At 39.5% G+C, this 26,255-nt stretch overlaps 1 protein-coding gene and 1 long non-coding RNA gene across 6 annotated transcripts; one reads left to right on the plus strand and one right to left on the minus strand.

Moving 5' to 3' along the window:
- Nucleotides 1-1,730: 1,730 nt before the first annotated feature.
- IREB2 (iron responsive element binding protein 2) lies at nt 1,731-25,782 on the plus strand. 5 transcript variants are annotated; one of them, XM_075160385.1, is made up of 22 exons: nt 1,731-1,818; nt 3,258-3,347; nt 6,626-6,791; nt 7,985-8,122; nt 10,123-10,367; nt 12,121-12,190; nt 13,394-13,577; nt 14,084-14,223; nt 15,040-15,211; nt 16,593-16,693; nt 17,165-17,281; nt 18,462-18,621; nt 19,509-19,644; nt 20,345-20,429; nt 21,047-21,203; nt 21,487-21,611; nt 21,900-22,004; nt 22,288-22,430; nt 23,606-23,753; nt 23,838-23,960; nt 24,625-24,810; nt 25,455-25,782. In XM_075160385.1, exons 6-22 carry the CDS (start codon nt 12,149-12,151, stop codon nt 25,563-25,565), a joined length of 2,235 nt encoding a protein of 744 aa, XP_075016486.1. In that variant the 5' UTR covers nt 1,731-1,818; nt 3,258-3,347; nt 6,626-6,791; nt 7,985-8,122; nt 10,123-10,367; nt 12,121-12,148; the 3' UTR covers nt 25,566-25,782. The 5 variants fall into 5 exon arrangements, 4 of the variants coding, with proteins under 4 accessions (XP_075016486.1, XP_075016483.1, XP_075016484.1 ...); XM_075160382.1 differs by having other exon boundaries at nt 1,737-1,818; nt 10,123-10,344; XM_075160384.1 differs by lacking the exon at nt 1,731-1,818 and adding an exon at nt 2,352-2,421 and having other exon boundaries at nt 10,123-10,344.
- Nucleotides 13,392-20,347, minus strand: LOC142086826 (uncharacterized). The gene is made up of 2 exons (XR_012675260.1): nt 20,176-20,347; nt 13,392-19,189 (listed from the first exon to the last, which is right to left on the minus strand). It is a non-coding gene; the product is annotated as an uncharacterized LOC142086826 (long non-coding RNA).
- Nucleotides 25,783-26,255: the final 473 nt, after the last annotated feature.

Below are 26,255 nucleotides of genomic sequence, written 5' to 3' on the forward strand. Positions count from 1 at the left end.
TGTTCAAAGAAACAGACAGCTTTTGGCATCCTGAACATGCTTTACACAACTGATTTGGGGGAGCTCCTCTAGACACATCTCGGCCACATCCTCCACCATCTTCCTTCCCACCAACCTAGTTCCTTCCACCTGCGGTCTCTCAAAGTCATGCCAAACATCATTGCAATCTAGAACAGGAAAAAGATGCCAGAATTATGGTTGCTCATGCAGTTTTGAGTATAGCTTTTGCAATCAGTGTGTCAAGTCATTCTGTCACAGTTCAGGAAGGCAATGGCAGTTTAGGTCAAAACACACGCAGGCAAAAAGGAAAATGGATCAAGTAGAGGCCGAGTCACAGACATCTTTTTGGTAATCTTCTTTGCTGCCTGAGCCTGGTGATGAGTTCTGGCTGCATTAGTGTCTAAACCCTTGATATTATCTATGTCGTATAGCCTGGAGAAACTAGTATTGCTTGACTTGGTCACCACTGTGAGTGTGACCTCATGTACTGCCACTGTTGCACTGAAGGTCAAGACAAAAATAAAATTCCACCATCCAGCTGAGAAAAAAAGATCATTTGAAAGCAAGAAAAGAAGAAAAATAAGAAAATAAAAAAACCTGCCAAGAAATCTAGCATCAGAGGCTAAGACCAGAGCAAGGTTAAGGCCGGCTGTGTGACAGAATGCCGACAACAGGCCTTTCCACTCTTTCCAGTGTGGGCTGTGGTAACATTAATGCTCTGCATCAGGAATCAGCTCGGGGGGAGTTCAATGCTCTGCCCTGGGAGAGGTTTGCTAGTACTTGTTTATTTCCTTATAGGCCATCCTATGCCACTTAGCAGTGGAAGGTAAGAACGTGATGAACTGCAGCAAGGAGCAATGTAACCCGAGTTCTGGAGCGCTGCTGCAACAGTCCCACGTGTCTGCGGGGCACTCTGGTAAGTGCTGCGAAGGGAACGGGCTATCCTTGGTGCAGCTTCAGCCTAACCATGTTCCTCTTGTGCAAGGCGTTACAGCCTTGTTACAATGCTTTAACCCACTGCAAGCCCCAAATGCCTCTGGAAGAGCCCCTCCGCCAGGGCTGCAGCCTGCTCCAGCGCGGGGGGCCACTCGCTGCTGGTGGGAGGGAAGGCGTTGTGCAGCTAGGGAGAGGGGCACGGCTGGCGCCGGCTGCTGTGAAACCCTGGGACCATCGCCCGGGCCTCACTGGGCCCCTACAAGCTCAGGGTCTGGGTGCAGGCGCCCCGGCTCCGCGGGCCTCAGCCTCACCTGGGACGGGCAGACAAGGCCCGCGGGCACGGGAGGCCCCGGCGGCGCCCGCTGCCCGAGGGACCGTTAGGCTGGCACGGGCCGACTGAAGCCCCGCCCCGCCCCGCCCCGCCGCGCGAGCCGCAGCCACGTCACGTGGGGCCGCACGTGCCCGAGGCGGCGGCCAATAGGCGGTGCCCGCGGCCACGCTCGCGCAGGGGCCGCAGGCGCCCCTGGCTGGAAGCGCTTCCCCGGAGGGCAGCTCCGCCCCCGATGCCTTCGTCATGGCCTCACAAGCATCGCGAGAGCAGGCGGTTTCCCCGCACTCGGCTACTTCCGCCCTCTCCGCAAAGCCTCGCGAGCTCTCCTGCCCTTTTCTCCGCTGCGCCACGGCGGGTCTCGCGAGCGGCCGGAGGCCTGGGCGGGGCGGCCCCAGCTCTCGCGAGACCGCGCCTAGCGCCCGCGGTCTCGCGGCGCTAGGCGCGGTCTCGCGAGAGCTGGGGCCGCCCCGCCCGGGCCAGCTCCCCCCGGCCCCCCGCTCCCCTCCCCGCAGAGCTAATATGGTCGCCAGCGATGGACCCTGTCAGGCCAGGTCAGTGGGAGCGGGGCCGCCGCCGGCCGCGGCGCTGCCTCCGGCCTCGGGCGCCGCCGCTGCCCCACCCGGCGGGACCCCCGCGGCCTGGGCCATCGCCTCGCCCCCTCGCACCGGCCGGCGGCGGAGCGGAGCGAGGCCGGCCCGGCCCGACCGCGGCCCCCGGCGGTGTGAGGCGGCGCGAGGCGGTTCGCGTCTCCTGCCCCGCTGTCCTCTCCCTCCCGGCGCCGTTGCGGGGCCGCCGGCGGCTCTTTGTGCGGGAGCGCTGACCCGGGCCTGCGGCGGGCGGGAGCGGGCGGCCCCCCGCTGCTCTGGGGCACCCGCCGCCCCCCGCCCGGGCCCGTTACCGCCCCCGGCGGCGGCTGCCCCCGCCGCGGGAGGCGCTTTGTTCTCGGCGGCGGTGGGGCCGGCTTCGGGGCCCGCCCGCTCGCCGGCGGCTGCCCGGGGCGCCTGACCGCGGCTGTAAGCCTGTCCCGCCGGGCCTCCCGTTATTCCTGACAACCATTTTTGTCCCTCTTTCGGTTCCCTCTGCTGCAAACGCCGCGGCGAGCGAGGGATGTCGTGCCCATAAAGGTGCCTGCTCGTTGGGCTGAGGCCTAAACGGTACTCGGCTTAATTTGGGGGGTGATGTTAATTGTTTGGATGTTCGAGTGACGCAGTTTTTGTTAGCTGTTGATGATGTAGCATTTGCTTTGCAATGCAAGTGTAACTGTCGTGTATTAAGATCAAAGCAAATAGCAAACAAAGGGTAAGGATTCTGCTGCAGATCCAGCGTTTGGTATTTGTGCTCACAGGAGCAGCTCAGTGATGTCAGAACTAACACCATTTTCCCTGCTGTTTGTAAAAATAGATTTTATTTCCTTAAACTTTTACTATACGAAGTTCTTTAGGCCTGAGGGGGTGTATCTTTGGCACTGTCCCTTTAGTTTGCTAGTGATTGAATTAAAACGTTCCTTTTGTGAACCACCACTTCTCTTAAGAAGTTTTTTATTCTCTCTGCTTGATAGCTGTTATGAGGTTTATTTTTGTCTCTTGTTTGCTTGTCATTAGCCCAGCACTTAATGCTTTATGTTTTCTACTGTATTAAGACCTGTATCTCTTATCTGAGTTGGTGAGGTGCATTTATCCTGTTTTGTAGATGGTAAACTGAGACAATAAAGGTCAAATGTATTCAGGTGTGAGACTATGCTGATTACTTGCATGACCTGTATATACCTATTATTATTTTTAAAATTCATCTTAGTCACACATCTACATCATTAGGTGTCTCAATCCATTTAGAAACCTTTCTATATTATGATTTACTTACAGTCCTAGAGGAACATTGTTTTTGGTAAAATCAGAAATAAAAAGGTGTTCTTATGAGTCCTCTATCAGTGCTCAAACCTTCCATTCTTTTACGGCTGTAATGTTTTTTTTTGGTTTTTTTTTTTCCCCAGGAAGCCCTTACCAGACCGTAATTGAAGCATTAGGAAGCTATCCACAAAAGAAGTTCTACAATGTCTCAAAACTTGGAGGCGCCAAGTATGGTAATGATACTTTTTAGTTGTTTGTAATAAGGATGGTACCAGCAGTAAACATGCACCACTTACTGCTGTAAAATGTTAGGAGATGTAGTTGTGAATATGTGAATTCTTAATAGGTGTATTTGAAAGCTTATAATTTTCCAATCTGTTATTGCTTTATGAAGTTGGTGGGGGGTAATACTTCATGTAGCTTTTTTTCAGTAAGGAAGGAAGTATAGGTGCTGCTGGAGTTTTCAGCAATACTTCAAATCAGAATAATTTCTCTTTTGGGAAAAAATGAAGTGACAGAGAACTGCTATGTGGTACTTCAAAAATAAGTATAGTTTTTACTGTAATTTTGTACTACTTCTTGGTGTTCTAGTTTCACCTTACCAGCAACTTCAGATGGTCGGTAACTATGTGTTTACTAGAACATAGCTTCTACTGCAATTGCTACAGAAAGATGAGGTTTTGTGGTGTTCATACAATTGCTCAATCTCAGCATGTCATTAGTGTGTAATATAACACTAAGTGATATGTGCCAAAAAGACTTCTATTGGGTCTCTGTGTCTGGGTGCCTTTTGAAAAATAAAAAGTATGTGCACATGTAATGGGGGAGGGGAATACATGCAGATGGAGAAAGCTATAGATCAGTGTCAGCTGGAATAGGCTTTACTCTTGCAGATAATCAAAACACACTTTCATTATTCTCTCCCTTTGCTTTCATGTTAAACTCCTAAAATACTTGCCTGAGATACATACTAAACATATTTGGGATTTTTTTTTCAGTTTTGCAAGGTCTGAATTACTCTCCTATATTCACAGAATTCGCGATGTGTTTCTTCACTAAAAAATGACCAGTGGATTTTTCACTTTAAACTCATATTTGACAGCAGTAATTACTCCCCTGTGGCTTGAAGGGGAAAGGGGAGCTAGTGCACAATGGCTGCTGAAACTTTTGTGCAACAGCTGTGTGCTCTTGCAAATTTCTACTACTTGTAATAATGAAGTTAATCTTTCAGATAGGCACGTAAGAAGGAGGTAGAATGCTTCTGTTTGAGCCTTTGTTCAGGAAGAAGCAGTAGTATGGTAGTGACAAAACCAGTCAGTTCTAGAGCAGTTTTTTGAAAAGCCTCATGACACAAGTGGAAATATAAACAGAAGATACTACTTTCTGATAAACCTTGGAGCAGCAGAGGATATTCCCGAAGATATTCGGAGAAGGAGTCTAAATAGACTAGTCTAAGAGTGCCTTTGTCTTCCAATGGAAACTTCTGTGCAGAAGTTGGAAGCCTCATATTAACTACATATGAGCAAGATATTAAATAAAATCTAGGCACAGTGTGGGACAGCACTGATAGCAAATCCAGCATCTGGAGTTGCTCATTGCATTTGTTGCTAGAATATTAATTTTTGGTTTTACCTGTTTGCCCTCTGCCTTGGGGCTTCTGACTATAATCTGACAATAAGTGCCTGTTTGAATTAATCAGATTACAATGTAAATGTTAATTGATTTATTTGCCAATTTGCTAGGGAGAATCTGATTTTCTAGTGTTTAAAATAGTATTCAGTTATGGGGAAAACGATAGCTAGAAAGAGCTCAGAATGATTTAGGGCAGAGGGGGCATCTGGAGATCTAGTCCAGCCTCTTGCTGGGACTAGAGCTAACTTGGAGAGCCTTTCTCAGCTGTGCTCTGCAAATCTCGGAGGATGGAGATTCCACCGCTTCCCTCAATCCTGTGCTTAACCACCCTCCCGGTGAACTTTTTTTTCCTTGTATCCAGTCACAGTGTCCCTTCCTGCACCTTGTGACTTTTTTTGTCCTTTCACTGTGCACTTCTGAGAAGACAGGCCTCACCTTCTCCGCAGTTCCTATTAGGTTGTGGACAACTACAGTTAGCTCACTTAGCTTTCTCTTCTCAGGGTGAGCAAACCCAGGCCTCCCAACTGCTGCTGTGTGTCAGGTACAGCAGACCCATAACCGTCATAGAAGGCCCTTCGCTTCTGGATGTGATCTCATTTCTTGAGATCTCCTGTATCCTGGGAGGCCCAAAACTACAGACAGTGTTGCAGGTGTGAGCTTGCTAGTGCCTAATAGAGAGAAGCAGTCGCTTCTCCATAGCTGATGGCTGCTAAGCAGCCCCCTGGACAGTTAGGTTTATCACTGTAAGGATGCACTGCATATTACTTGTAATCCAAGAAAAAGCAAAACCATTTTCTTCTGGTAATTTGGCTTTTAAATAAAGTGCGTGGTGGCATTACAGCTGATTAGACATGTTTTTGATGACATTCTTATATTATTTTGAGTGGCTTGTCTAATTAGACAACAATGATAATATCGGAGAAAGACACACAATGAGAACAGAGTCAAATCCTATATTAATAGTTTGTGGACAAATGTCTGGATTAGGTTGAGACCACCAAATTTAACTTTTTTGTTAAAGCCTGAACTTAACTGTTTCACCCTCTTCTTCCAACTAGCTTTTTTTTATATTTCTCACTGTTCTCATAAAGTCATTTGCTTGCTTGAGTGGTGCTGAAAATAATGGGATTTGGGGAGAAATGTGAATTAATCTTGATTTTTTTGTTCGCAGTGAATAGTGGCATCTGCTTCTTTCTTCTCCCCCAACTTTTTTCATTCTCATTTCCAGTTCCCTAAATTTTTTTGTGCCAGAAAGCTGCTTCTAGTCAATACCTTTAATCCAGATCGGTAACAAACTAACTAAAGTTGTATTTAGTGTATGTTGTTATTCTTTATATTTTATGAAATGTATTTAATTTTGGGGCACATGGCAGAATAGTTTCTGGTCTTCATATCACTGTTTATTTAAAAAAAAAAAAAGGAAATATTATGGCATTGGATGCTTTTGGCTTGATATCTCAAGCAATGAAATGGCAAAATTCACAGTTTTTTATTTTTGAATATTCTAATTGTTGTTGCTTTTCACCCACTCTGATCAGTAATCCCAACTCTGGATTCCTTGCATCTCTCTCCTGCCAGCATAGCATACCTTCTTAAATGTCACTGTCTTAACACAGTGCGGTCAAGCCATTGGTATCTTCCATTCAAATCCCATATGATAACTCATCTTCTGCAATGTATACATTATGCAACTCACTGTTCCATATTGTGTAATGAAGATCAAACCCAAAGGCAACTGGAGAGTGAGGTTCCTGTAGCTCTCATCCTTCCAATCCCTAGCAAAGTGGAATTCCTTAGAAATGTGAGATTGTAATTTTTCAAAAACTACATAACCTGAAGGCGTTGCACTAATTAAGTCAGTTAATTTGCTTTACCCTAGATACTCTGCCTTATTCCATACGAGTGTTGTTTGAATCCAGTATCCGTAACTGTGATGGCTTCTTAGTGAAAGAAACAGATGCTATGAACATCTTAGACTGGAAGACAAAGCAGAATAATGTTGAAGTGCCCTTCTGTCCTGCCAGAGTTGTTCTTCAAGACTTTACGTAAGTGTGTGCGCCAAAAATACTGAAATAATCTGTGTAAACTCACCAAGTTGTGTGTACAATTCTTTGGCTTGAAAACAAATAGTACCTAGCCTTTTGATACTGAAGTATCTTTTTCTCAATGGAAACCTGTGCACTGCTTCTGCCATCCAGTAGATTTAGATTCCTCGTGATAATTACATGTGATGCAAGGATAGGAGTTGTTCCATAGGGTACCCGGTTTTAGTGCAGGTTGGCCAGGCTGAAGCTGTTGGCCTACAAGGAACACTTCACAGGATAAGAGCCAAAACACAAATGGAAGTGGTGACATTTTGGCTGTAGCCAGGTGGCTGATGGTTCATTGAAATATATACAATTCTTGCTTGAGATAACTGAAGATTAAATATTGCTTACTCTACAAGTATACGTAATCCAGTTGAATCCATGAATAATACACATATTTAAAAAGAAGTCTCTTAGGATATTAACTTTCTTTGTGATTTGATTATGGCATAGCTAAAAGAGCAGTCCTTCAGCTATTTGCAAATATTAAATTTAAGCTGTTTTGCTGACTCATTAACTATATATTTATCAAGAAGTGAGATAATTAAAAAAAGGAATTGTGATATTAATAATAAAAATGAGGTAACTTCTGCTTAGCAAGCAAAGTCAGGAAGATTTATATAGTACTGTGTTATATAAACATTGTCCTCTCAGTTTTCTACCTCAGGTACACATATCTATGTAATAGCAACAAGAATATTTTTGTAAAATGCTATGAGCTTCAGAAATGGCTGTCCCTGTAAGAAGAGTAATAATACATGCTAAGGTATTAAAATGTATAGTACAAGCATTGTTTGCATAGGTAATAAGTATCTAAAAATTAGTTTTGTAGTAAAGTACCATCACACTTCAGAAGCATAGCTGGACAAAAGAGAAATGTAATTCTCTTCTTTGAGATGTTCCTATGTTGTTGTTTGGTGTGTTATCTTCAAACATGCTGTTGCTTCTTGTGAATGAGTACCAACTCCATTAACTTTTAAAAATGTTTCAAGTTCTTTAACATTTAGAGAATAGAATAGTAGGGGTTTATTATCTGAAACAAAACTTAGGTAGATCTAGACTTAAATAAAGTTAAAAGTAAAAAGAAGCTTGTATGTTTTAGTGAGTTAATGTCCCATGTTATTATACTACTTTGTTTTTCCGTCTGTTAGTGGAATTCCAGCAATGGTGGATTTTGCTGCCATGAGGGAAGCTGTGAGAAATGCTGGAGGAGATCCTGTGAAAGTCAATCCTGCCTGCCCAACTGATCTCACTGTTGACCATTCTCTGCAGATTGATTTCAGCAAATGGTAACGTACTTCATTTTTTTGACAAACCATACGTTTTTGTCTGATACTGAAGTATGGATTCACTTTGGTCTTGGATCCGTGAAACTAGACCTGGTGGTATCTGAAAGAGGGCTGGATAAAAACGGATAAAAGAACACTCTTGAAAGAGAGAAAGAACGGTTGTGAGAATTTGAACCCAAATTCTGTGCAAGAGATTGCTGAAATAATTGGATCTGTCATGGTTTCCAGAAGATGATGTCTTAAGACAGTGAGGCAGAGGGAGTTCGTAATTTTGCTTTGCCCTGTTTTTACTGTTAATATTAAACAAAACTTTTTTTTAAACATGACTGCCTTGTCACAGCTCCAGAGAAACAGCTCGCAACCTTACTGGACATATTGAAAGACTGTCATTTCAGCCCATAGCTTACGATTGATTTTTTTTTTTTTTTTTTCCTTCCCCAAATGGGCCTGGATTTTACAACAGATTAAAAAAGGCTGCATATATTTGCAGAGAGAAGTGTATTGTAGGAGTCTGGAGTCTGGAAAAGTATTGGGACTGGAAAACTGACAGCCTGGTTTTCCTTTTCTGATGGGCAGTAACGTGATGAAAACAGCCTGAGGCTGCCTTTTGCTAGAAAAGCAAAAAAATACTGCAAACGAGGAAAAACTCGCATTTTATTCAGTGTTTGCTGAAGTAAACACTAAGTAAATAATGCAGCTCCCCTCCACTTTCTCCCCCGCCCCTCCATCATGGAGCCTTTCAAACTCACGCAGAATTGTGTAAATTGCGCAAGCCCTTTGGGAATTTTAAAAGCTCATGGGGAAAAAGTCTGTAGTCAAATGGACATGTTTGTAGTCATTTCTGTAGACCTTCCAAATACATAGAGGATTTCGGTTTGGTTAGTATTAGAAGAGTGAAGAGCAAGCAGCTACAAATGATTTGTTGTGTTGCATATGTGTTGTTTCAGTTCTGTGGTCAGTCCGTTCTTGTGTCTGGAGGGACAGCTGATTGAATTGCAATTAGGCTAGCCTAAAATTATCAGAAAGACCAAGTGTTGGCAAGAGGTCTCAACATGCTGCTTTGTAATGATAAATCGGGCTTCTGTAGTTTCACTTTTGGAAAGCTTACAGGATCTCAGCAGCTGCTGGCCTATGATAAGAAACCCTTCCCTACACGATGGTTTGTGGTGCTTTTATATAGCTTCCATCTGCTGATCAGAGGCTCATGGACTAAGTTGGGATTTAGACTAGGTATCCTCTGAAGCAATGCAATATCCTGCAATTCGGTAACTAAGTATCCTTCTACTAAAGCAGAAGCAAGCAGTGGCTTTAATTACAAATCCATGATTTGGTAAATACTGAGAAGTAAAAAGTCATTCATTCTTCACAACAAGCTTTCTTTGCTCTCATGCAAAGACTGAATATTGTACAAATAGAGGGTAGTGTGCTATATGGACCTTATTTTTAAAAAAAAACCCAACTTTTCTGTCTTACTTCTGACTGACTTGAATAGTGTATAAAATTTATCTGAGCCTTTGAGAATTTTTATAAAAAGCCAAACTAAATAATAAAGTTATGTTTCTTTTCTTGAGAAAGCTGTCTGTAATCATTCCTCTGTGGATTTAACAGAACATGTACAGCACTGTCTTAAAAAAAGAAACATGTTCAGCAAGTCCATCACTTGAATGAGGCTCTACCCACAACTTTGAAGTTTAAAACCCTGAGTTTAGCCTTTGCAACATCGTTTATAAAGACTTCTGGTCTGTTGTGAACAAACTGAAGGGGTTGTTTATCTGGTGTTAATCTTTCAGACAATCCAGTTCTGTTCACTTATTACCATGCTACATTACTTAACTAAGCTTATCCAGTGGTATTTTACTTTGCAACAGTGTTGTAGTAAAATAACTATTTTTTTCAGATAATATTTTATAATCTGTTGAAGGGATTGCAAAAAACAAAGAGAAAAAAAAAAAAGAGCAGAATTCCTAATGTCTAAATTATTCCTCTATTTAATGTTACAGTGCAATACAGAATGCTCCAAATCCTGGAGGTGGTGATTCACAGAAGCCGATGGCAAAGCTTTCACCTCTTAAAGCACAGCCTCGGAAGCTGCCTTGCAGGGGTCAGACTGCCTGCAAGGGGCCGTGTAGCGCCGGAGATTCCAGTCGCAACTCGGGACCGTTTTCTGCGCAGATTGAGAACACGCCTATCCTCTGTCCCTTCCACCTTCAGCCGGTCCCTGAGTATGAAAGCTTCCTTTCTTAAAGTATTTGCACCCTCCTATGTTGTTAAGCACTGCCTGTGACAGTTCATAGAGATGTGGTTTTTCTTCCTAAACATTTTTTTCTTGTGTTCCCCCCTCCCCCACATGGTTCGCTGGTTCTCCCCCCGTGCGTGTTTCGCCCGCCCGTGCTGTACTCTTCTGTACCCTTCTGTACATGTGCCATAGAGAGGTTTCAGCATCTAGAAGAAGGTCTGGTGTAGCAGGTTTGAATTAGTCTACAATATTTTTTTTTTTTTGACAAGAAGGGCTTTACTAAACAGAGTGCAGATGGCCAACCGTGTGACTCATGGCTGTGATTTTTACATTAAAGTTTGAGACTTCCCTCATTTCTTTACAAGAACAACAAAGCATAGGAGCAATCCTCTATATGTTACAAAGTAAACCTCAATGAATAAATCAATGAAGCATTGATTTATTTCTAAAAGTAAATTTTAGTTTTTCTGTGAGAACTTTCCAAAAGTCTCTGGCTCTTGAAGAAGAACTAAGAACTAGCCTATACATCATCCCCCAGCTTCTATGAATCTCACAGTCCATCTGTCATTGCATTGATACTCAGTGTATATCCTGCCTGTATGTAATGGCCTAGGGCAACCTCATCGATCTCCCTTTTCCAGATTTTCAGTATTATTAATGGATCATTATATACAATTCCATCTATGACAATTACATGTCATCATCCTCCTCTTTCCGCTGCCACCTCTTTTGTCTGATGGACTGTTCAGATCCCTATCTTCCTGTGATGGACAGGCGTAGAATTTAAAAGCTGATCAAATCTGTATCCCACAGCGATATAATGCTGATTGTCTTGGTAATTTTATAGATATGCAAATATTCCTGCTCAGTACAGGTGTAGGGATGCAGAATTAGTGATGTTTTCAGCAATATTGATGTTTCTGGCAGCAAAACAGCAGTGGTATTTATTAAGCTGTGGTGTGAATGATGAGTATCCCTCGGGGCTTTGCAAAGCAGTATAGCGGCTAACCTTCTGACACTGCAGAGAAGAAAGGGAAGGGTCACGATGTAAAATATACCTCTAGAGAATTGAGGACTTCCTTCCTTCCTGGTACAAAGCAAGTGTGTTCCCTCCCTTGTCCACCTTCTCAAAGCAGAGATTATTCCTCTTAAATTGTGGATTACTCCTTTATAATGAATATCAGTATCTTAATAGAAAACACTTATTAAGAAAAGATGGTTCATTTTATGAGACTGTACTGATAAGTACTTGTGAAGAAAAAATTATATCTTGGAGGCAAAAAATACAGAAATGGAGGATAGTTACAATTGCCCTGATGTTCTACGCAGCTGCTAAAGGTCTAGTACTGAACACGGAGAGTGTTTTTTATATGAAGTAGTGAACACCTTGGTTCTTTACCGTAACTGAATTTTGAGGTGTGCAACCTGTAAGAATACTGATCAGGGGAAAAAAGCTTCTGTGTATTGTAGTTACATGCTGGGAATAGATCTCTTAAAATGAGTATTTTTGAGATGAAATGCTTTAGGCAAACTATACCTAGAATAAACATGTTCTCAAGCAGCAGCACAGATGAAACCAGTTATTTTTCACTGTTTACAGAAAGCTTGCTGGAAGGAATGAATTACCTTTGTTCTAATAAACCACTTCAAATTTTGCTGCAGGCTTAAAGGAGTCTTTCATCAAACAAGCAAAAATAACAACTTGTTCTTCTGTAATTTGAAATAAATTATGACAGTGCATGTAAACTTGGTATCTTCCTAGGCCTGAGACAGTATTGAAAAATCAAGAGATGGAATTTGGCAGAAACAGAGAGAGGCTTCAATTTTTTAAGGTATGTCTGTGTAACTGTGGGCTTTGTGTTGTGTTGTGTTTTTGTTGTTTCAAGACCTTGCTCCATTTGTCTACCAGTGTTCAGGTTTAGATGATAAATTAAATGTAATTGTTTGGAAATGTCAGACTCTCAATTCTGAATTTAATATGGGAGCAGAAAATCGGCTAATAACATGGTTTATGACTTTAAATCTAAAAATTGTTAGGAGCAGAGGTTCTAAATCTAGGTGTTGCTGAAAGGGGAGATAATTTTTTGTAATTCTAACTTGAAAAAGTTTATACTGTTTGATTTGGTTCTTATCGGTGTGAAGGCAGTGGACAAAGTAGATATTTATGAAGCATTAGTCTTTTTAATGCTTCTTAATGAGCTCAGTGCCTTAGGTCACAATGAGTTTCTGGATAAAAGGTTCATTTATCCATATTTCTGTTACAAATATTACTGAAGTTGGAAGCATTGAACAGAAGCTGGTGTTGAGACACTGCTGCTCTCAAACTAGGCAGCAGTGCTGGTAAACTTGTGTTTAATGGAAGCCTTGTGTGGTGAACATTGCTAGCCAGGGATCTGCAACATTGGTATTTAATCTTCATCCACTAATTTAACATCGTTTAAGAATCTGATGCAATGATCTAAAAATCTCTTCAGATGGGTAGACTAGGAGGTTTCTTTCTGAAAGTTGTGAATTAGCTTTTACGTTATTAAAGAGGGAAACTGTCAAGCTGAATCTTGTTACAAGTTTCCACATTAGCTTTTTAAAATCTAGCATCCTGAGTTTGCATGTAGCAAGACACTTTTCTAAATTGTATCTTCAGTCTCATCCAGAGTGTAAAACCTAAACTAAATTCTGATATAAATACAAGTGCTTAGGTTCTGTTGTCTGTATACTAGTTTTAGCTGTGCTTGAAATCAGTTGTGTGAAGTGGAAGGTAAAAAGAATTATCCAGCCCTGCTTTTGAAAGGTAGGTATGAATTATTGATTCAGCCTTCAGCAGGAATTGAATGAATGGTTTTGTTAATGATAAGAATGTGTAGAATCCAAGGGGATCACGTAGCTCTTGACAAATTGACAAATGAGCAAAAGCCACTTGCATAATAGCAAGTACTGTTTTATTGCATATTAGTTTTGTCATTTTAGTTATGTTCTAAGAATTGAATATACCTCTGAGCAAATGCAACTCTTTTTTTCTCATTTTGGAAAAATTACAGTGGAGTTCAAAGGTTTTCAAGAATATTTCCATAATTCCACCTGAGACTGGAATGGCGCACCAAGTTAACTTGGAATATTTGTCAAGAGTTGTTTTTGAAGTTAAAGATTTCCTATATCCAGATAGCGTGGTTGGCACAGATTCTCATACAACCATGGTAAATGGCTTGGGTATCTTGGGCTGGGGTAAGTATGCTAAGAATAACTTGATAGCATTTGAAAGGCATGCTGAAGCATTAATGAGAAATACTTTCTTCCCACTGGATATTTCTATCTCAAGCATAACAAACTCTATTGAATTATACTTCAGAGTTGTTTTTGTCTAAAAGTAATCTCAACTAACATTTCTTTCCATCGAGAAACTGCTTTTTGTAATTTAAAGAGAAAATAGCCAAAACCCAATTGATACTCAAATAAGTGCTGTTTGTACATGCAGTATAAAATTTGTATGAAGGTTTCTTCTTCTCTCGGAAAGTTAATTTTAGATACAAAATATTTTCTGGTTGACTGTGAAGTCTAACTTCAGCAGTAGTCTGCTTGATTTTATTTTTCATGTACAAATATTTAACAGAGAACTTCTGCATTTCTTGCTATAGCCTTAATAGGAAGGGTTTTGTTAGATTTTAGGACCTCAAAATATTCAGTGCCGGTTACTTAAACTGGTGAAAAGCAACCTAATATTCTCCTTCCAGGTGTTGGGGGGATTGAAACAGAAGCAGTGATGCTGGGGATGCCGGTTACTCTCACTTTGCCTGAGGTGGTTGGGTGTGAACTGACAGGCACAGCCAGCCCGCTTGCTACATCCATAGATATTGTTCTAAGCATTACAAAGGTAAGTAACTTTTTCAACAAAGCAGAGTTTGTTGCAAGTTCTACCAGTGGTGTTTGAGAACTGAATTAAATGTTGGGGATATTTTTAGTATACCTTTAATCATGGCAGTGCAGAAAGATATAAATAATCTCTAACTGTTTTTATTTAATAGTCCTCCAAAGTAGTGGTTTTTTTTTCTTTTCCCTCTATAGTGGTTTATTTACAGGCCTTCTTTCACTAAAAAATAATTAAAAAAAAAAAAAGTATGCGTGCAGGGTTGGGGCAGGGGAGAGAAGCCCTGTGTTCCTTTTTTCTCCTGCTGACAGCACGTAGGCTTCCTCTCTAGCTCAGCAACTTTTTCTGGATACCCTTTTTGTTCTAAAATACTCCTGCAAGACACAAGGCCTGTCTGTGGTTGTAAGCTGGTATAACTCAAGAATGTATTTTCTGAAGACGGGGTTTTGCTGGGGTGGCACAAACTGTCACTGTTGTGGTAGGTGAAGAGCTATGTCAAAGCATTGAAGAGCTGTGATTGCTTTGATAATAGGTTCTTCTTTCTGGCATGATGCTTTAAGAAGCGTGTTATTGACTAGGAAATCTGAAGAACTCATTTGCAGATGGATGTGTGTTTTATTACGTCAACTTCCAGTGCAGATTTTTAGAACCCAGTATGTTAATGGGGCTGTGTTTTTTTTTTTTTGCAAACGTGGGCCTTAAGGATTCAGCTTTTTGTTTTAAACGTTCGTGACTTGCTAATTGCGAATTGTTGCAACACACATTGCTTGCATTGTACCTCTTCACATAACAAATGTTGTTGTTGTGCGTTCTTTTAAACAGCATCTTAGGCAAGCTGATGTCGCTGGAAAATTCGTTGAGTTTTTTGGGAGTGGAGTTTCCCAGCTGTCTGTAGCAGACCGAACCACAATAGCAAATATGTGTCCTGAATATGGTGCTATTCTGAGCTTTTTCCCTGTTGATAATGTGACATTGAAGCACTTAAAGCATACAGGTAAAGATGAAATTAAAATAGTGATTCATTGTAATAGTGTTTTAGATACGTGGCAATACGTTTTTTGCTTAAAACTCCATAGTTCTTAAACAGCGATTTTCTGCAGAGTTCTGACGTGGATTTAATGTATAAAATTCTGCTGTACAGTAACAGGCTGTGTCATGGGATATACTTGGCTACAACTTTTATCCTGTAGAATCTCATGCATCTGAGTAATACCTACCACAAAAACTGTACCATACATATTTACTGTTGGCTAGTGTTGTGGGACACTTAGTATGTGGCATTTGGGTCTAAGTTATTTACCTGCTGTATTGGCACGGATGTTTTCTTGTGGCCTGTTTTTTCTCCATGTATCCCATGTATTTAAGTGCAGCTGTAGTTTTTGTATGCACAATGCTGGCATGTGGATAGCTGACTTGCCCTTGAGGTTTGTGTCCAGTCTGGTTCATTTGTCTGATACCTGATTTACTAACATCATGTTATTTTTCAACATCCAGAGTCCTTGTTTTTGAAACCCTTAAAAGGTTTACCTATGAAAAAGAAAAGTATTAAGAAAATTCTTGCTTATATTTTGAAAAGTGTATGGAATATAAGTCATCTTGATATGAAATGAATCCTTTAACCACCTGTAGATTCCCTACAAAATCAAAATCTAAAATGATTACTAGAAATAAGTGAAACTGCAAAACAAATCACAACACGTTTTGGATTTTTTTCACAATGATTTTTTTTTTTCCTTTGAAGAGCATTATTTCGCTGACATTTCAAGCTAAGCTAGAAGAATGCCAATTCCTTATGAACCTACTGCAAATAGACAAAGCCACAGGGTAACAGATATCAAAAAAAGCTCACTCACATTAGTAAGCCTTTCTGACACCGAAATCTGTCACTTCTAAATAACAGTTAAACTTTTTTAATTTAATAACAAACATGTTTTGTCTGGTCAGTGCAGAGCAAATGAAACATTTTCTAACAGTAGCCAGTAATACTGGCTATTACCAACTAAGCACATGATGTGTATTAAACAAGCAAATCTTAATAGAGAAAAGCTTTATGAACTTCAGGGACAAATCTGTAAATTTTCATCAGAGTTACAACTGCTAGAGTTGGAACAGCTTATTTTGTTTCTTGATATAAGAAGGGAAGTCAAGCTAATTAAAAAAAAAAAAATTAAAAGAAGTATTTTCATTCGTGTGTTATTCCTGAAAAGCTCCTGGAGGTTGGGGTATGGAAGTGGTGTGCCTTGGAAAAAAAGTACTTTGGATGTTCAAGGATAAATTTGATGTGCTTGAAACAGTCTTAATTTGAGAATTCTGTGTTATGTTTTATTTTATTCTTTTAATGTGACTTTTCTCATGTTTGAAATAACCTTGCTAAGGTTTTGACAAGGCCAAGCTTGAGGTCATGGAAGCGTATCTTAAAGCTGTGAAGTTATTTAGAAATGATGAGAGTTCTTCCAGAGAACCTGAGTATTCCCAGGTATGCTTGAAATGACTTGTTTCTGTATGTTTGATTCTCATAATAAATAACTACTGATGATTTAACAATTTTGTCTCCTGCTGTAATTTTCATTGCTTTAATAAAGGTTGCATTTATTAACTCAATGATTTTGAGAAGCAGAGTATGTTTGCAAAATATAGAGGGGGTGGGGGAAAGAAGGGAAGTACAATAATGTTCATGTCAGCTAACAGATACTGATTTCCTGTCACTCCCGAGTGATCAGGTCAGTCTTATTGGATGGTAGAAAGCTAGGGATAATGTTAAAACACTTTGAATAAGATGAATAGCCTTTTACAGTGGGCAGTCTTGAAAATGGAAGCCCAGAGTTTTTATGTCTCAGAACATTCAAATTTTAAACAAAAGAGGTCCTGGATGTCTCAAGAGTATATTCAATGTAATGTTGGGCTAGGATTGATAATGCGTGCTTTTTTCTTTGTTTCTTTTTTTTAGGTAGTGCAAATTAGTCTAAGTTCTATAATTCCATATGTCAGTGGCCCCAAGAGGTCCCAAGATAGAGTGGCTATTAATAACATGAAAAGTGACTTCCAAGCCTGCTTAAATGAAAAGGTTTGTACAACTGATGTATTGTTCAAAAGGTACTTCCTATAATCTATGTGAATGAATGTTATGTTATTTATTCCTTGCATACCTGCTGAGCTCTCTTTACTACTATATAAAAAGCTTATCCAGTTACATTCTTGTGTCCCGAAGGTACTAGCTCGTAAATCATAGGTGTGTTTGTCAGGAACATGAACTTCTAAAAATCCTTACTTTCACAGTTTATATTGCTAGGGAGGGAAAACTTCAAGTTAAGTAGTAAATAGCATAAGCTTGGGAAACATTTTCTCGTTTTCAGAGTTTTCTAAACAGCTGTATTCTACTTAATTTCCAAAACAAAATTACCATAAGAAAAGAAAACTCATCATATCTTAAAGGAGATGCAGAAGGACTTCCCAGATTTGTAGCTAATCATGTTCTAAGTTCTTAACTTAGCAAGTGATTTTTGCTTGCAGCTTAACTTGACTTCACAGAGGAAATGTTTTTACTCTGAAGGTGTTATTTTTGGTTAGGAATATGCATGGGTATCTAAGAATGCAGCTAATACAGGAATGCATCTTCATTTTTAGTGTTTATCATTGAAGACTGGCAAGAGTATTAGAAACATTTACACTTAGACACTCTGTAAAAATCATTTCTGTTGGTTTTAGCATTTCTGGCTTGTAATGGGGTGTATAATACAGAATGATCAGTTGTGCTAGAGGGAGAAATCATAACTGATCATGGATCACAGAATGGTTGATGTTGAAAGGGACCTCTGGAGGATGACTAAGTGCTGAAGAGCTGGAGGGTGTGAAATCTTAATGGACCTAGTCTGCTTTTAGTTATAATCCTCGTCCAGTTAAAATCTTGGGTATGCTTCTAATTCAGAAACAAATATTGTATAGAATTAGACATGTACTCGTAAGGGATTGTTCTTTCATGTATAGCAGGAAATGAGCGTGGGATCAACCATGCTTTTTGACTGGCATTTGTTCACAAATGTTGCAAAGTTAAAGCACTTATGAAGAAAGAGGGATGAGACCACTGTATATATGGAGGCGTGAACTGAGGGCTGCTTTTAAAATCTGTTCAAGGGTTCCTAATGGGACAGCTGAGTATTATTTTAAAATGAGGGTTCACTTGGTCTTACTGTAATGTCATACTTTCTGTACTATAACAACTGCTAACATGTATTTTTGTCATCTAGTCTGGTGTTAAAGGGTTTCAGATCGCAGTTGAGAAACAGAATGACATTGTACCTGTTCAGTATGAAGGAAACGAATACAAGCTATCTCACGGCTGCATTGTCATTGCTGCAGTAATCAGCTGTACAAATAATTGTAATCCATCTGTCATGCTTGCTGCAGGTATGTTGTGACTAGTGACAACTAACTTGATCTTAATGGTGCTCCCATGTTTACACAGCCTTCACCTTCACTTTTGTGGGTTCTTTGCAATGTCTTGACCTAAAGGTTTCAAAGTCTGAACTTTTAGCCTTAAACTTGTTGTATGTTCTGAAGGTTATATAATGAAAGTTACTTTTCAATAATACAATCTCAAAATTTGTGTCGTAAAGCAGTATTAATGATGGTAATTATAAAATATTTACATTTGGTAGTATCTCAACAGGTAACCAGTTTTAGGGCTCTATTCAGGTGGATGCACATAGCGACACAATTGATACAGGAGGCGGGCTTAGCTTTGACTCCGTCCTGGATGATGGTAGCTTGAACTGTAGTGAGCTGCAGAGTCTGGAAAGAAAGTCCATATTGTTGAACAATTGTTCTGTGCGTTAGCCACTAGTTAAGGAGTTTGTGCCGTACCTTCGCGAGCTGCATACAATTTTCCCAGAACAGTTAATCCTCTCCCAGACCTTGCTCTCTTCTTTTGAGGTCCTCTGTGGCCAAGGCAAGTTGCCCTTTGAGGCTGCGTGGCCTGTATCAGAAGAAGAAAAAATGAATTTGCACTGCCAGCTAGAACATGGGAAAGAGATTTTTCTTACAGAAAATGGGCATCTACATTATAGGAATGGGAACAAAAACCTGAATGATATTGTTATGAGTTAAAAAACTTTATTTAGGCAAGTAGTTGCTTTAATAATTTAATAAACTGAAGGTCTACTCATCCTCTGGTTTTTTGGTGTTTTTTTTTTTTATTCTTAATTTAACTAAGGTAGCATCATATAGATGTTCTTTTAAGGGATATACAAAACATAAGCTGTCTCTTTTTTCTTTTTTTTTTTTAATTCCCATAGGACTCCTGGCCAAAAAAGCTGTTGAAGCTGGCCTAGTGGTTAAGCCCTACATAAGAACAAGTTTATCACCAGGCAGTGGAATGGTTACACATTACCTCAGTTCAAGTGGAGTATTACCGTACCTCAGTAAGCTTGGGTAAGTTGTGACTCCTACTTTGTTTGTCATTTTAGGATAATAGTACACAGGGGGTTGATAAATATGGTTGCTCTTCATTTTGGGTTCACTAGTTCTTAACTTACTAGATTGTCATTTTAACTTGCTGACTTAAAGTTGTATTTTACTCCTTTTTATTCCCACCTTACAATTTATTATGTGTAGATGTCTACCTCATCTGAGCTCTATTTTTTCAGTAGCGATCTACTTAATTGTAAATGTCTTATAAGACAGGATGCACTTGTTTATATATTTTAAAAGTGGAAGCTGGATGTAAATTTGTCAGGACAGTCTGTATTAGTCTTTTCTTAACGTTGCTGCTGTCCTGGGTTGTTTAGCATGGTTTTGGTTGCTTTGCAGCAATAACAATTAGATTATGTTCATAATTCTGTAACAGTGCCCAGCTGTGCTCTGTGAGGAATGTTACTGCCTTTGCTTTGCCATTACTTACGGAACTAAGAACATCTTGAGATATTTTATTTGACTTGCCTTGATCGATTACAAAAATGTTACCTTGTATCTTCCTGCTTGCATCAGTGCGATGTTCACTTCCTAAAAAGTCTAATTGTCAGAGGAAAAAAAAAAATCTTTGTAGTGATTGTTAATAAAAGAAAAAGCTGTTTTGCTAAGAAATTGCTTGTGATCATTTAATGAGCTACTTCATTGGTTTTTTCCAATGTAGGTTTGAGGTTGTCGGTTATGGGTGTTCAACCTGTGTGGGAAACACTGCCCCCTTGCCAGAAGCCATCAGGAATGCAATAAAACAGGTAAAGCTCTAAGGCTCGTTGAATACAGAAATATAGTTCTCACCCAGTTAAGTCATCAAGAAATACAGTAATCTGTGCAAGATATACTTTATTGTCGGTTTGGACTTTGCATGACATTTTTGCACATCTGCATGTCAGAGGGAGATCATGGTAATTCATTGCTATGTAAAATAAACATAATAAATAGTATTTGTAGCATACAGATATAAATTACAAGATAAATACATAGGATCTAATCTTATGGAGGATGCAGTGTGTAGATTTTGTATCACAAATGAAGAGGAGGGGTTTAAAGAGCTATGTGCTCGAGTGATTTTTTTTTTAACCAGCAGTATCTGAACAGCTGCAGTATTTTTTTCCTGTGAAGCAGAAGAAAAATACAAGAAAAAACAGTCAGGAGAGGAGTTCACTGAAGTGACTGGAGAACATATCAGAGGGTCAAGAGTGAGAAGGAGGGAAGGGTAGTGGGGGAGAACAAAATGCCTTTAAATTGAAGTGTTAGAATAAATATTTGAAGTGGAATGCTAAAAGCACATCTGACTTAGTCAACAAAAAATAGCACAAGTTGTTGAAGTACCACAAAGTCCTAGAAAAATATATGTGGGTCTGCCTTTCAGGGTGATATAATTGCCTGTGGAGTATTGTCTGGAACAAAGAACTTTGAAGGACGTCTCTGTGACTGTGTCCGTGCCAACTACCTTGCTTCTCCACCGCTAGTAGTTGCTTATGCTATTGCGGGCACTGTTAGAATAGACTTTGAAACTGAGCCTTTAGGTAAGTATTTCCTTACGTCTTATTTTCTGCATCTAATGCATACGTAGAAGAGGTTTCTTCACATGCACTTCAGCATACAAAACCAGTACATTTGAAGAGAAAGCACAGTCATATTTAGTGTTGCTCATAGCTAAAGCAAAGCATCCACTTAACTGATTAAATTCTTTGCATGTCTGGTACCATTTCTGAAGACCTGAATATATACATATTTATATTCTAATATAAATATAAAGTCTAATATTTTATTCTTCAAAATTACCCTTCTGTTTAAAATCTTACTCAGGCACTGGCTTTAATGGCAAAAGTATTTACTTACGAGATATTTGGCCCACCCGACGAGAACTTCACACAGTGGAGGAAGAGTGTGTGATATCATCCATGTTTAAGGAACTGAAAGAAAAAATGGAGGTAAGAATGATCTTTTGTTCCACATTAAAGATTGCATTTCACTGTAGCTTTATAATATCTTCCAGTTGAATATGATTGGTTTGTCAGTTATTTCCGTTACTGTGAAGGAGGACTTAACTGAGATAGATACTTGCATTAAATAGTGATTCTTAAGTAATATCCAATAAGGTAACTTGTAGTATATAATAGAAATTAAAAGGCAAATCACCAGTAAAACTTTGGTTTCAGAATGTAAACAGATTATAAACCAATTTCTCTGTTCTTTTTTGTTAACTTTCTTTTTTGTAGAAAGGAAACAAACGATGGAATTTACTGGAAGCACCTGAGTCAACTTTATTTCCCTGGGATTTAAAATCTACTTATATCAGATGTCCTTCCTTTTTTGATAAACTTGTAAGTACATTGGATCTATCCACCAGATTATATGCATTACGTTTAAGTAAAGGAATAGCTATTCCAGTAAAGCTTTGATGTTTAAGTAACAAATTTGATCATCGCTAATATTCCTCAATCTTTTAAATACTGTTTGTATCTCTGGAATGAGTGGAGGCTGAACATCAATGTGCTTTCATATACTGGAGTTATGTTTTACGTCTCTGAGGATCTTGGAAGAAAAATCTGTTTCTTATTTTTTTGTTGCTGTTGTTCCCTCCCCTCCCTGCCCCTTCCCTTTTAGGCCAAAGAACCGGTTTCACCACAACCGATTGAAAATGCCCATGTCTTGCTCCATCTGGGAGATTCTGTAACTACCGATCACATATCCCCTGCTGGAAGCATTGCAAGGAGTAGTGCTGCTGCTAAGTATCTGACCAACAAAGGGTAAGGACTTTTCATATTAAACAGCTCTAATTATATCAGAGGACTGCTCCACATGCTAAATAATTGATCGGCACTGTCGCTTTCCTTTATAAATGCCTGTCTGCATAACGTGGAGATTATACATGGATAAGCAAAACAGTAACTGTTACTGGCATTTATAAGTAATCACCTGTCTTGCAATCCCAGTAATCGCCTTTCTTGCACTCTCTGTGTAAGGTTACAACAAGCAGCTGAGCCATACCCCTAAGGAACTCGTTCTCATAGCTGTCGTTACAGTATTGTCTGCTGCCAAATGCATGCCAAAGCAAAAACAATTTACCAATTTACAAATCAGGTGACTGATCTTCTGTTAATGTGAGGTTAGTCACTGTTACTGTCATTGGCCTCAGGAACGATCAGATAGATGCACAGAACAGATCAGAAGCTCTAGAAACATACATAGTTTTAAAAAAATGAAGCCTAGTTTTATAAATGAATGCAACTGGTGCTCTAACTTACCTCTGCATCAGTGAGCATCCTACAGCACTAGGGGATGCCTTTCACCTCCACTGAAATTCTGAAAAGACACAGAACACAATGCGGTGCTGAGCTATTCAGTGTCACACCTCTGCTGAATATTTTGGAAATTGTATTGTTGCGTTATATTGCAAAAGTGTATTATTACAGTATCAGTGAAGCATAAAAAAATAGCCTGTGGTGTGGACGCTTCTTTCTAACTATTGCATTCAGTCTGAATGAGTAGTATTACGAGAAAGAAAGAATTAATGGGCCTTCAATCCCAGGGTGGTCGTTTGGTTTAGGAGTAAAGCTCTCATTTTGGTACAATGCTTGTTAATATATATGCTGGTAGAGGTAAGAGGATTAATAAACAGGCTTGTTTCCTAGAACAGTCACCCCATAAATCTTCTGTAAGTACCATACTGCTCATAGCACTTTATAATGAAGTTATAGAAAATGAATTTAAAATTGCAGCTTTCCTCATGAATAATCTAGCAATGATTTACACACTTTGTTCATGATTTATAACAGTTACATTTATTGGATGAATAGTTCTTTACATCTTGCGCTGAAAACTTAGAGATGCTGCAATAATTATTATAAAAATCATAATATCATTTTAAACCAGATAATCTTCAAAATAACCGATTCCCTTTTAAATATTCTTGTTATTCTAGACTCACACCTCGTGAATTCAACTCTTATGGAGCTCGAAGGGGTAATGATGCTGTGATGACAAGAGGCACCTTTGCAAATATCAAGCTTCTGAATAAATTCATAGGAAAACCAGCTCCTAAAACAATTCACTTCCCATCAGGACAAACGGTAAAAAAACATTTGTTTGCATAGCTACTCTGAAATTGTGATACGGATTTAGAACTCAAACTATTTCACTTTGTTATTCCACAGCTAGATGTGTTTGAAGCAGCGGAGTTGTACCAGAAAGAAGGCATCCCTGTAATTATTCTAGCAGGAAAGAAGTATGGACTGGGTAGCTCAAGAGACTGGGCTGCAAAAGGGCCTTTTTTACTGGTACTGCTGGTTTGTTTGGTTTTGGGGTGTGTTTTTGTTTTTTCTGGAAATACCTAAAAACACATTATAGTTTTGGGCATGAATGTGTTTAGAAACTGTCCTCAATCTTGAATATAATACCACATTATGTTTTTAAAGACTTCTCAAAAATTTCTTTGCTAGAATCCTCATAGAAGAGAATCACTAAGTCAGAATAAATCTGAATTTCCTAATCATGTAACTTACCATCTTAGACTCCAGACTTTGAGATAAATTAGACATTTATCTAGTGCTGACCTCTATTTGGTCTCTGTGGGCTATTGAGTATCTAGCTATCAGAGACTAATTTCCAGTAATATTCAGAATATATTCTGAGTCAGCCTTCTATTCATGTGGAGTAATGGAAGCAACTACATTCCGTCTGGGATTTTCTGCCTGCTAACTACAGCATGCTCACTGTCATAAAACTCTGTTTCATGCTGTATGGGCCTACTCTGGCTTATTTGCTTTCATCTAGCTGTAAAGCTGAAAGATGTTACCTCCTTACTTACAGGACTCCTACAAAGCATCTCTTTACTCTTCAGTTTGAATCGCAAGGTTTTGGACATAACATGTATTTGAAGCTTACTTGTGCATTTCACTCTGACTCCTGTACTGAAATACCAAATCACTTGTATTTTTGCAGGGTGTTAAAGCTGTCCTAGCTGAAAGCTATGAGAAGGTTCATAAAAGTCAGTTGATTGGAATTGGCATAGCTCCACTTCAGTTTCTTCCTGGGGAAAATCCAAGTACTTTGGGTCTCACTGGCAGAGAGCAATTTTCTATATTGTTCCCTCCAGAGCTGTCGCCCAGAATGACTTTGGATATTAAGGTATCTTTGCAATTTTTTTTAATTTCTCTGTTGAATGTACTGACAATTGAAAGCACAGAAAGAAAAGTTAATCCTGATGATTGAAAGCAGGAAAAAACAAAACTTAATTCTCTCTGAAAGTAAGCTTATAGTCTTGCCTGAAGTTTGTCATGGCTATTGAAGTTTCCGAAAGTACATATACACATGTTCTTTCTATGCAACATTTTATGCAACCTCAAATTCTTGATTGTTCTTTTGGGCATTGTTTCCCCCCTCATGGGCACTGTATTAGGGTAGAATTGAGTCTCGTCTCTCATTCAGGCTCTTTTAAAGACAAAGGTGCGACTATTTGAGAGAGGCTTCAGCTTTCCATTCTGTGTAAAGGAACCGTATACCCATAATAACATACTTTGTGCCATCTTAGGGAAAGGCTTTTTCTTTGTTATCAGTAGGTACGTAGCATGCTCCCAGCTGGATCTAAACTGTGCAGTAAAATAAGCCTCCATTCTGTTCCCAGCTGTGTCACGGATCTGCAGTGGCAGATAAGCAGGTTGAATTTGCTTGTGTTCCACAAAAGTTGGGGTTAGAATGTTAACTGAGAGTAAGCAAGGGGAAGTGAAAGCAAAACTCTTAATTGGTCTCTCTTTTTTGCTTTTGTTTTGAAGACAAGCACTGGAAAAGTATTCAGCGTGATTGCCTTGTTTGAAAACGATATGGAGATAACTTTATACAAATATGGTGGAAGTCTAAACTTTGTGGCTCGAAGATTCTTATAGTAGCTACTGACTATATGGGTACCGTGCATAACTGGTAATTCTGAAAATGCCTTGTGTGAACCCAGGAATCTGTACTGTGGAACTGCAAACAGTCCTAGTGTGCTCAAAGTTACTTCGTCCATGGATGTAAAAGATTGTGAATCATTGTAACTGCAACAAGATCCTTCCTGATTTTAAATAATATTCTAATGGTGCTATTAAACATTGCTAAAATCAACGTGTGTATTGTGGCAGAGAGCTGTAAGTATGGAGGGGATGTTTTATCAGACCATTTTGTAAATAAACTATGCGAAATCTGAAACTGATTGTGCTGAAGATTATTATGTAAGAAGATTTTCTGCAGTTGTTTCCACTCAGTTTTTGCACCTGTAAATCTGTGTACTGCTGTTTGTTGGTTTAAGGGTAGCAGATGGTATGGAATGTTAAAGGCCAAACAGAAATTTTTTTTTTTTTTTGCAACCAGACCTTAAAACAGAAACTCAGTTTTGAATTTCTTGCTCTTTCGCTTATGGGCTGAACAAAAAGCAGTCTACATGAGGCCCATGGTATCCCGTATCACAGATTACTTTCTTACCTTCATTACGGGATTGTATTTCATCTGGATCCAGATTTAAAACTGTTCACGCGATGAAATATTCTGTGCTTAGAAGTATGGGAAACATCTCTGCATTTAAAAAAATGCTCGCAATT

This window comes from Calonectris borealis, chromosome 11, assembly GCF_964195595.1.
Source record: "Calonectris borealis chromosome 11, bCalBor7.hap1.2, whole genome shotgun sequence".
NCBI classification, from domain to species: domain Eukaryota; kingdom Metazoa; phylum Chordata; class Aves; order Procellariiformes; family Procellariidae; genus Calonectris; species Calonectris borealis.

Bases quoted from the DNA above. Each gene is read 5' to 3' on its own strand.
- IREB2 (XM_075160382.1), top strand. The intron at 8,123-10,122 runs GTAACGTACTTC...TTAATGTTACAG, and splicing joins CAGATTGATTTCAGCAAATG to TGCAATACAGAATGCTCCAA. The intron at 12,191-13,393 runs GTATGTCTGTGT...GAAAAATTACAG, and splicing joins AGAGGCTTCAATTTTTTAAG to TGGAGTTCAAAGGTTTTCAA.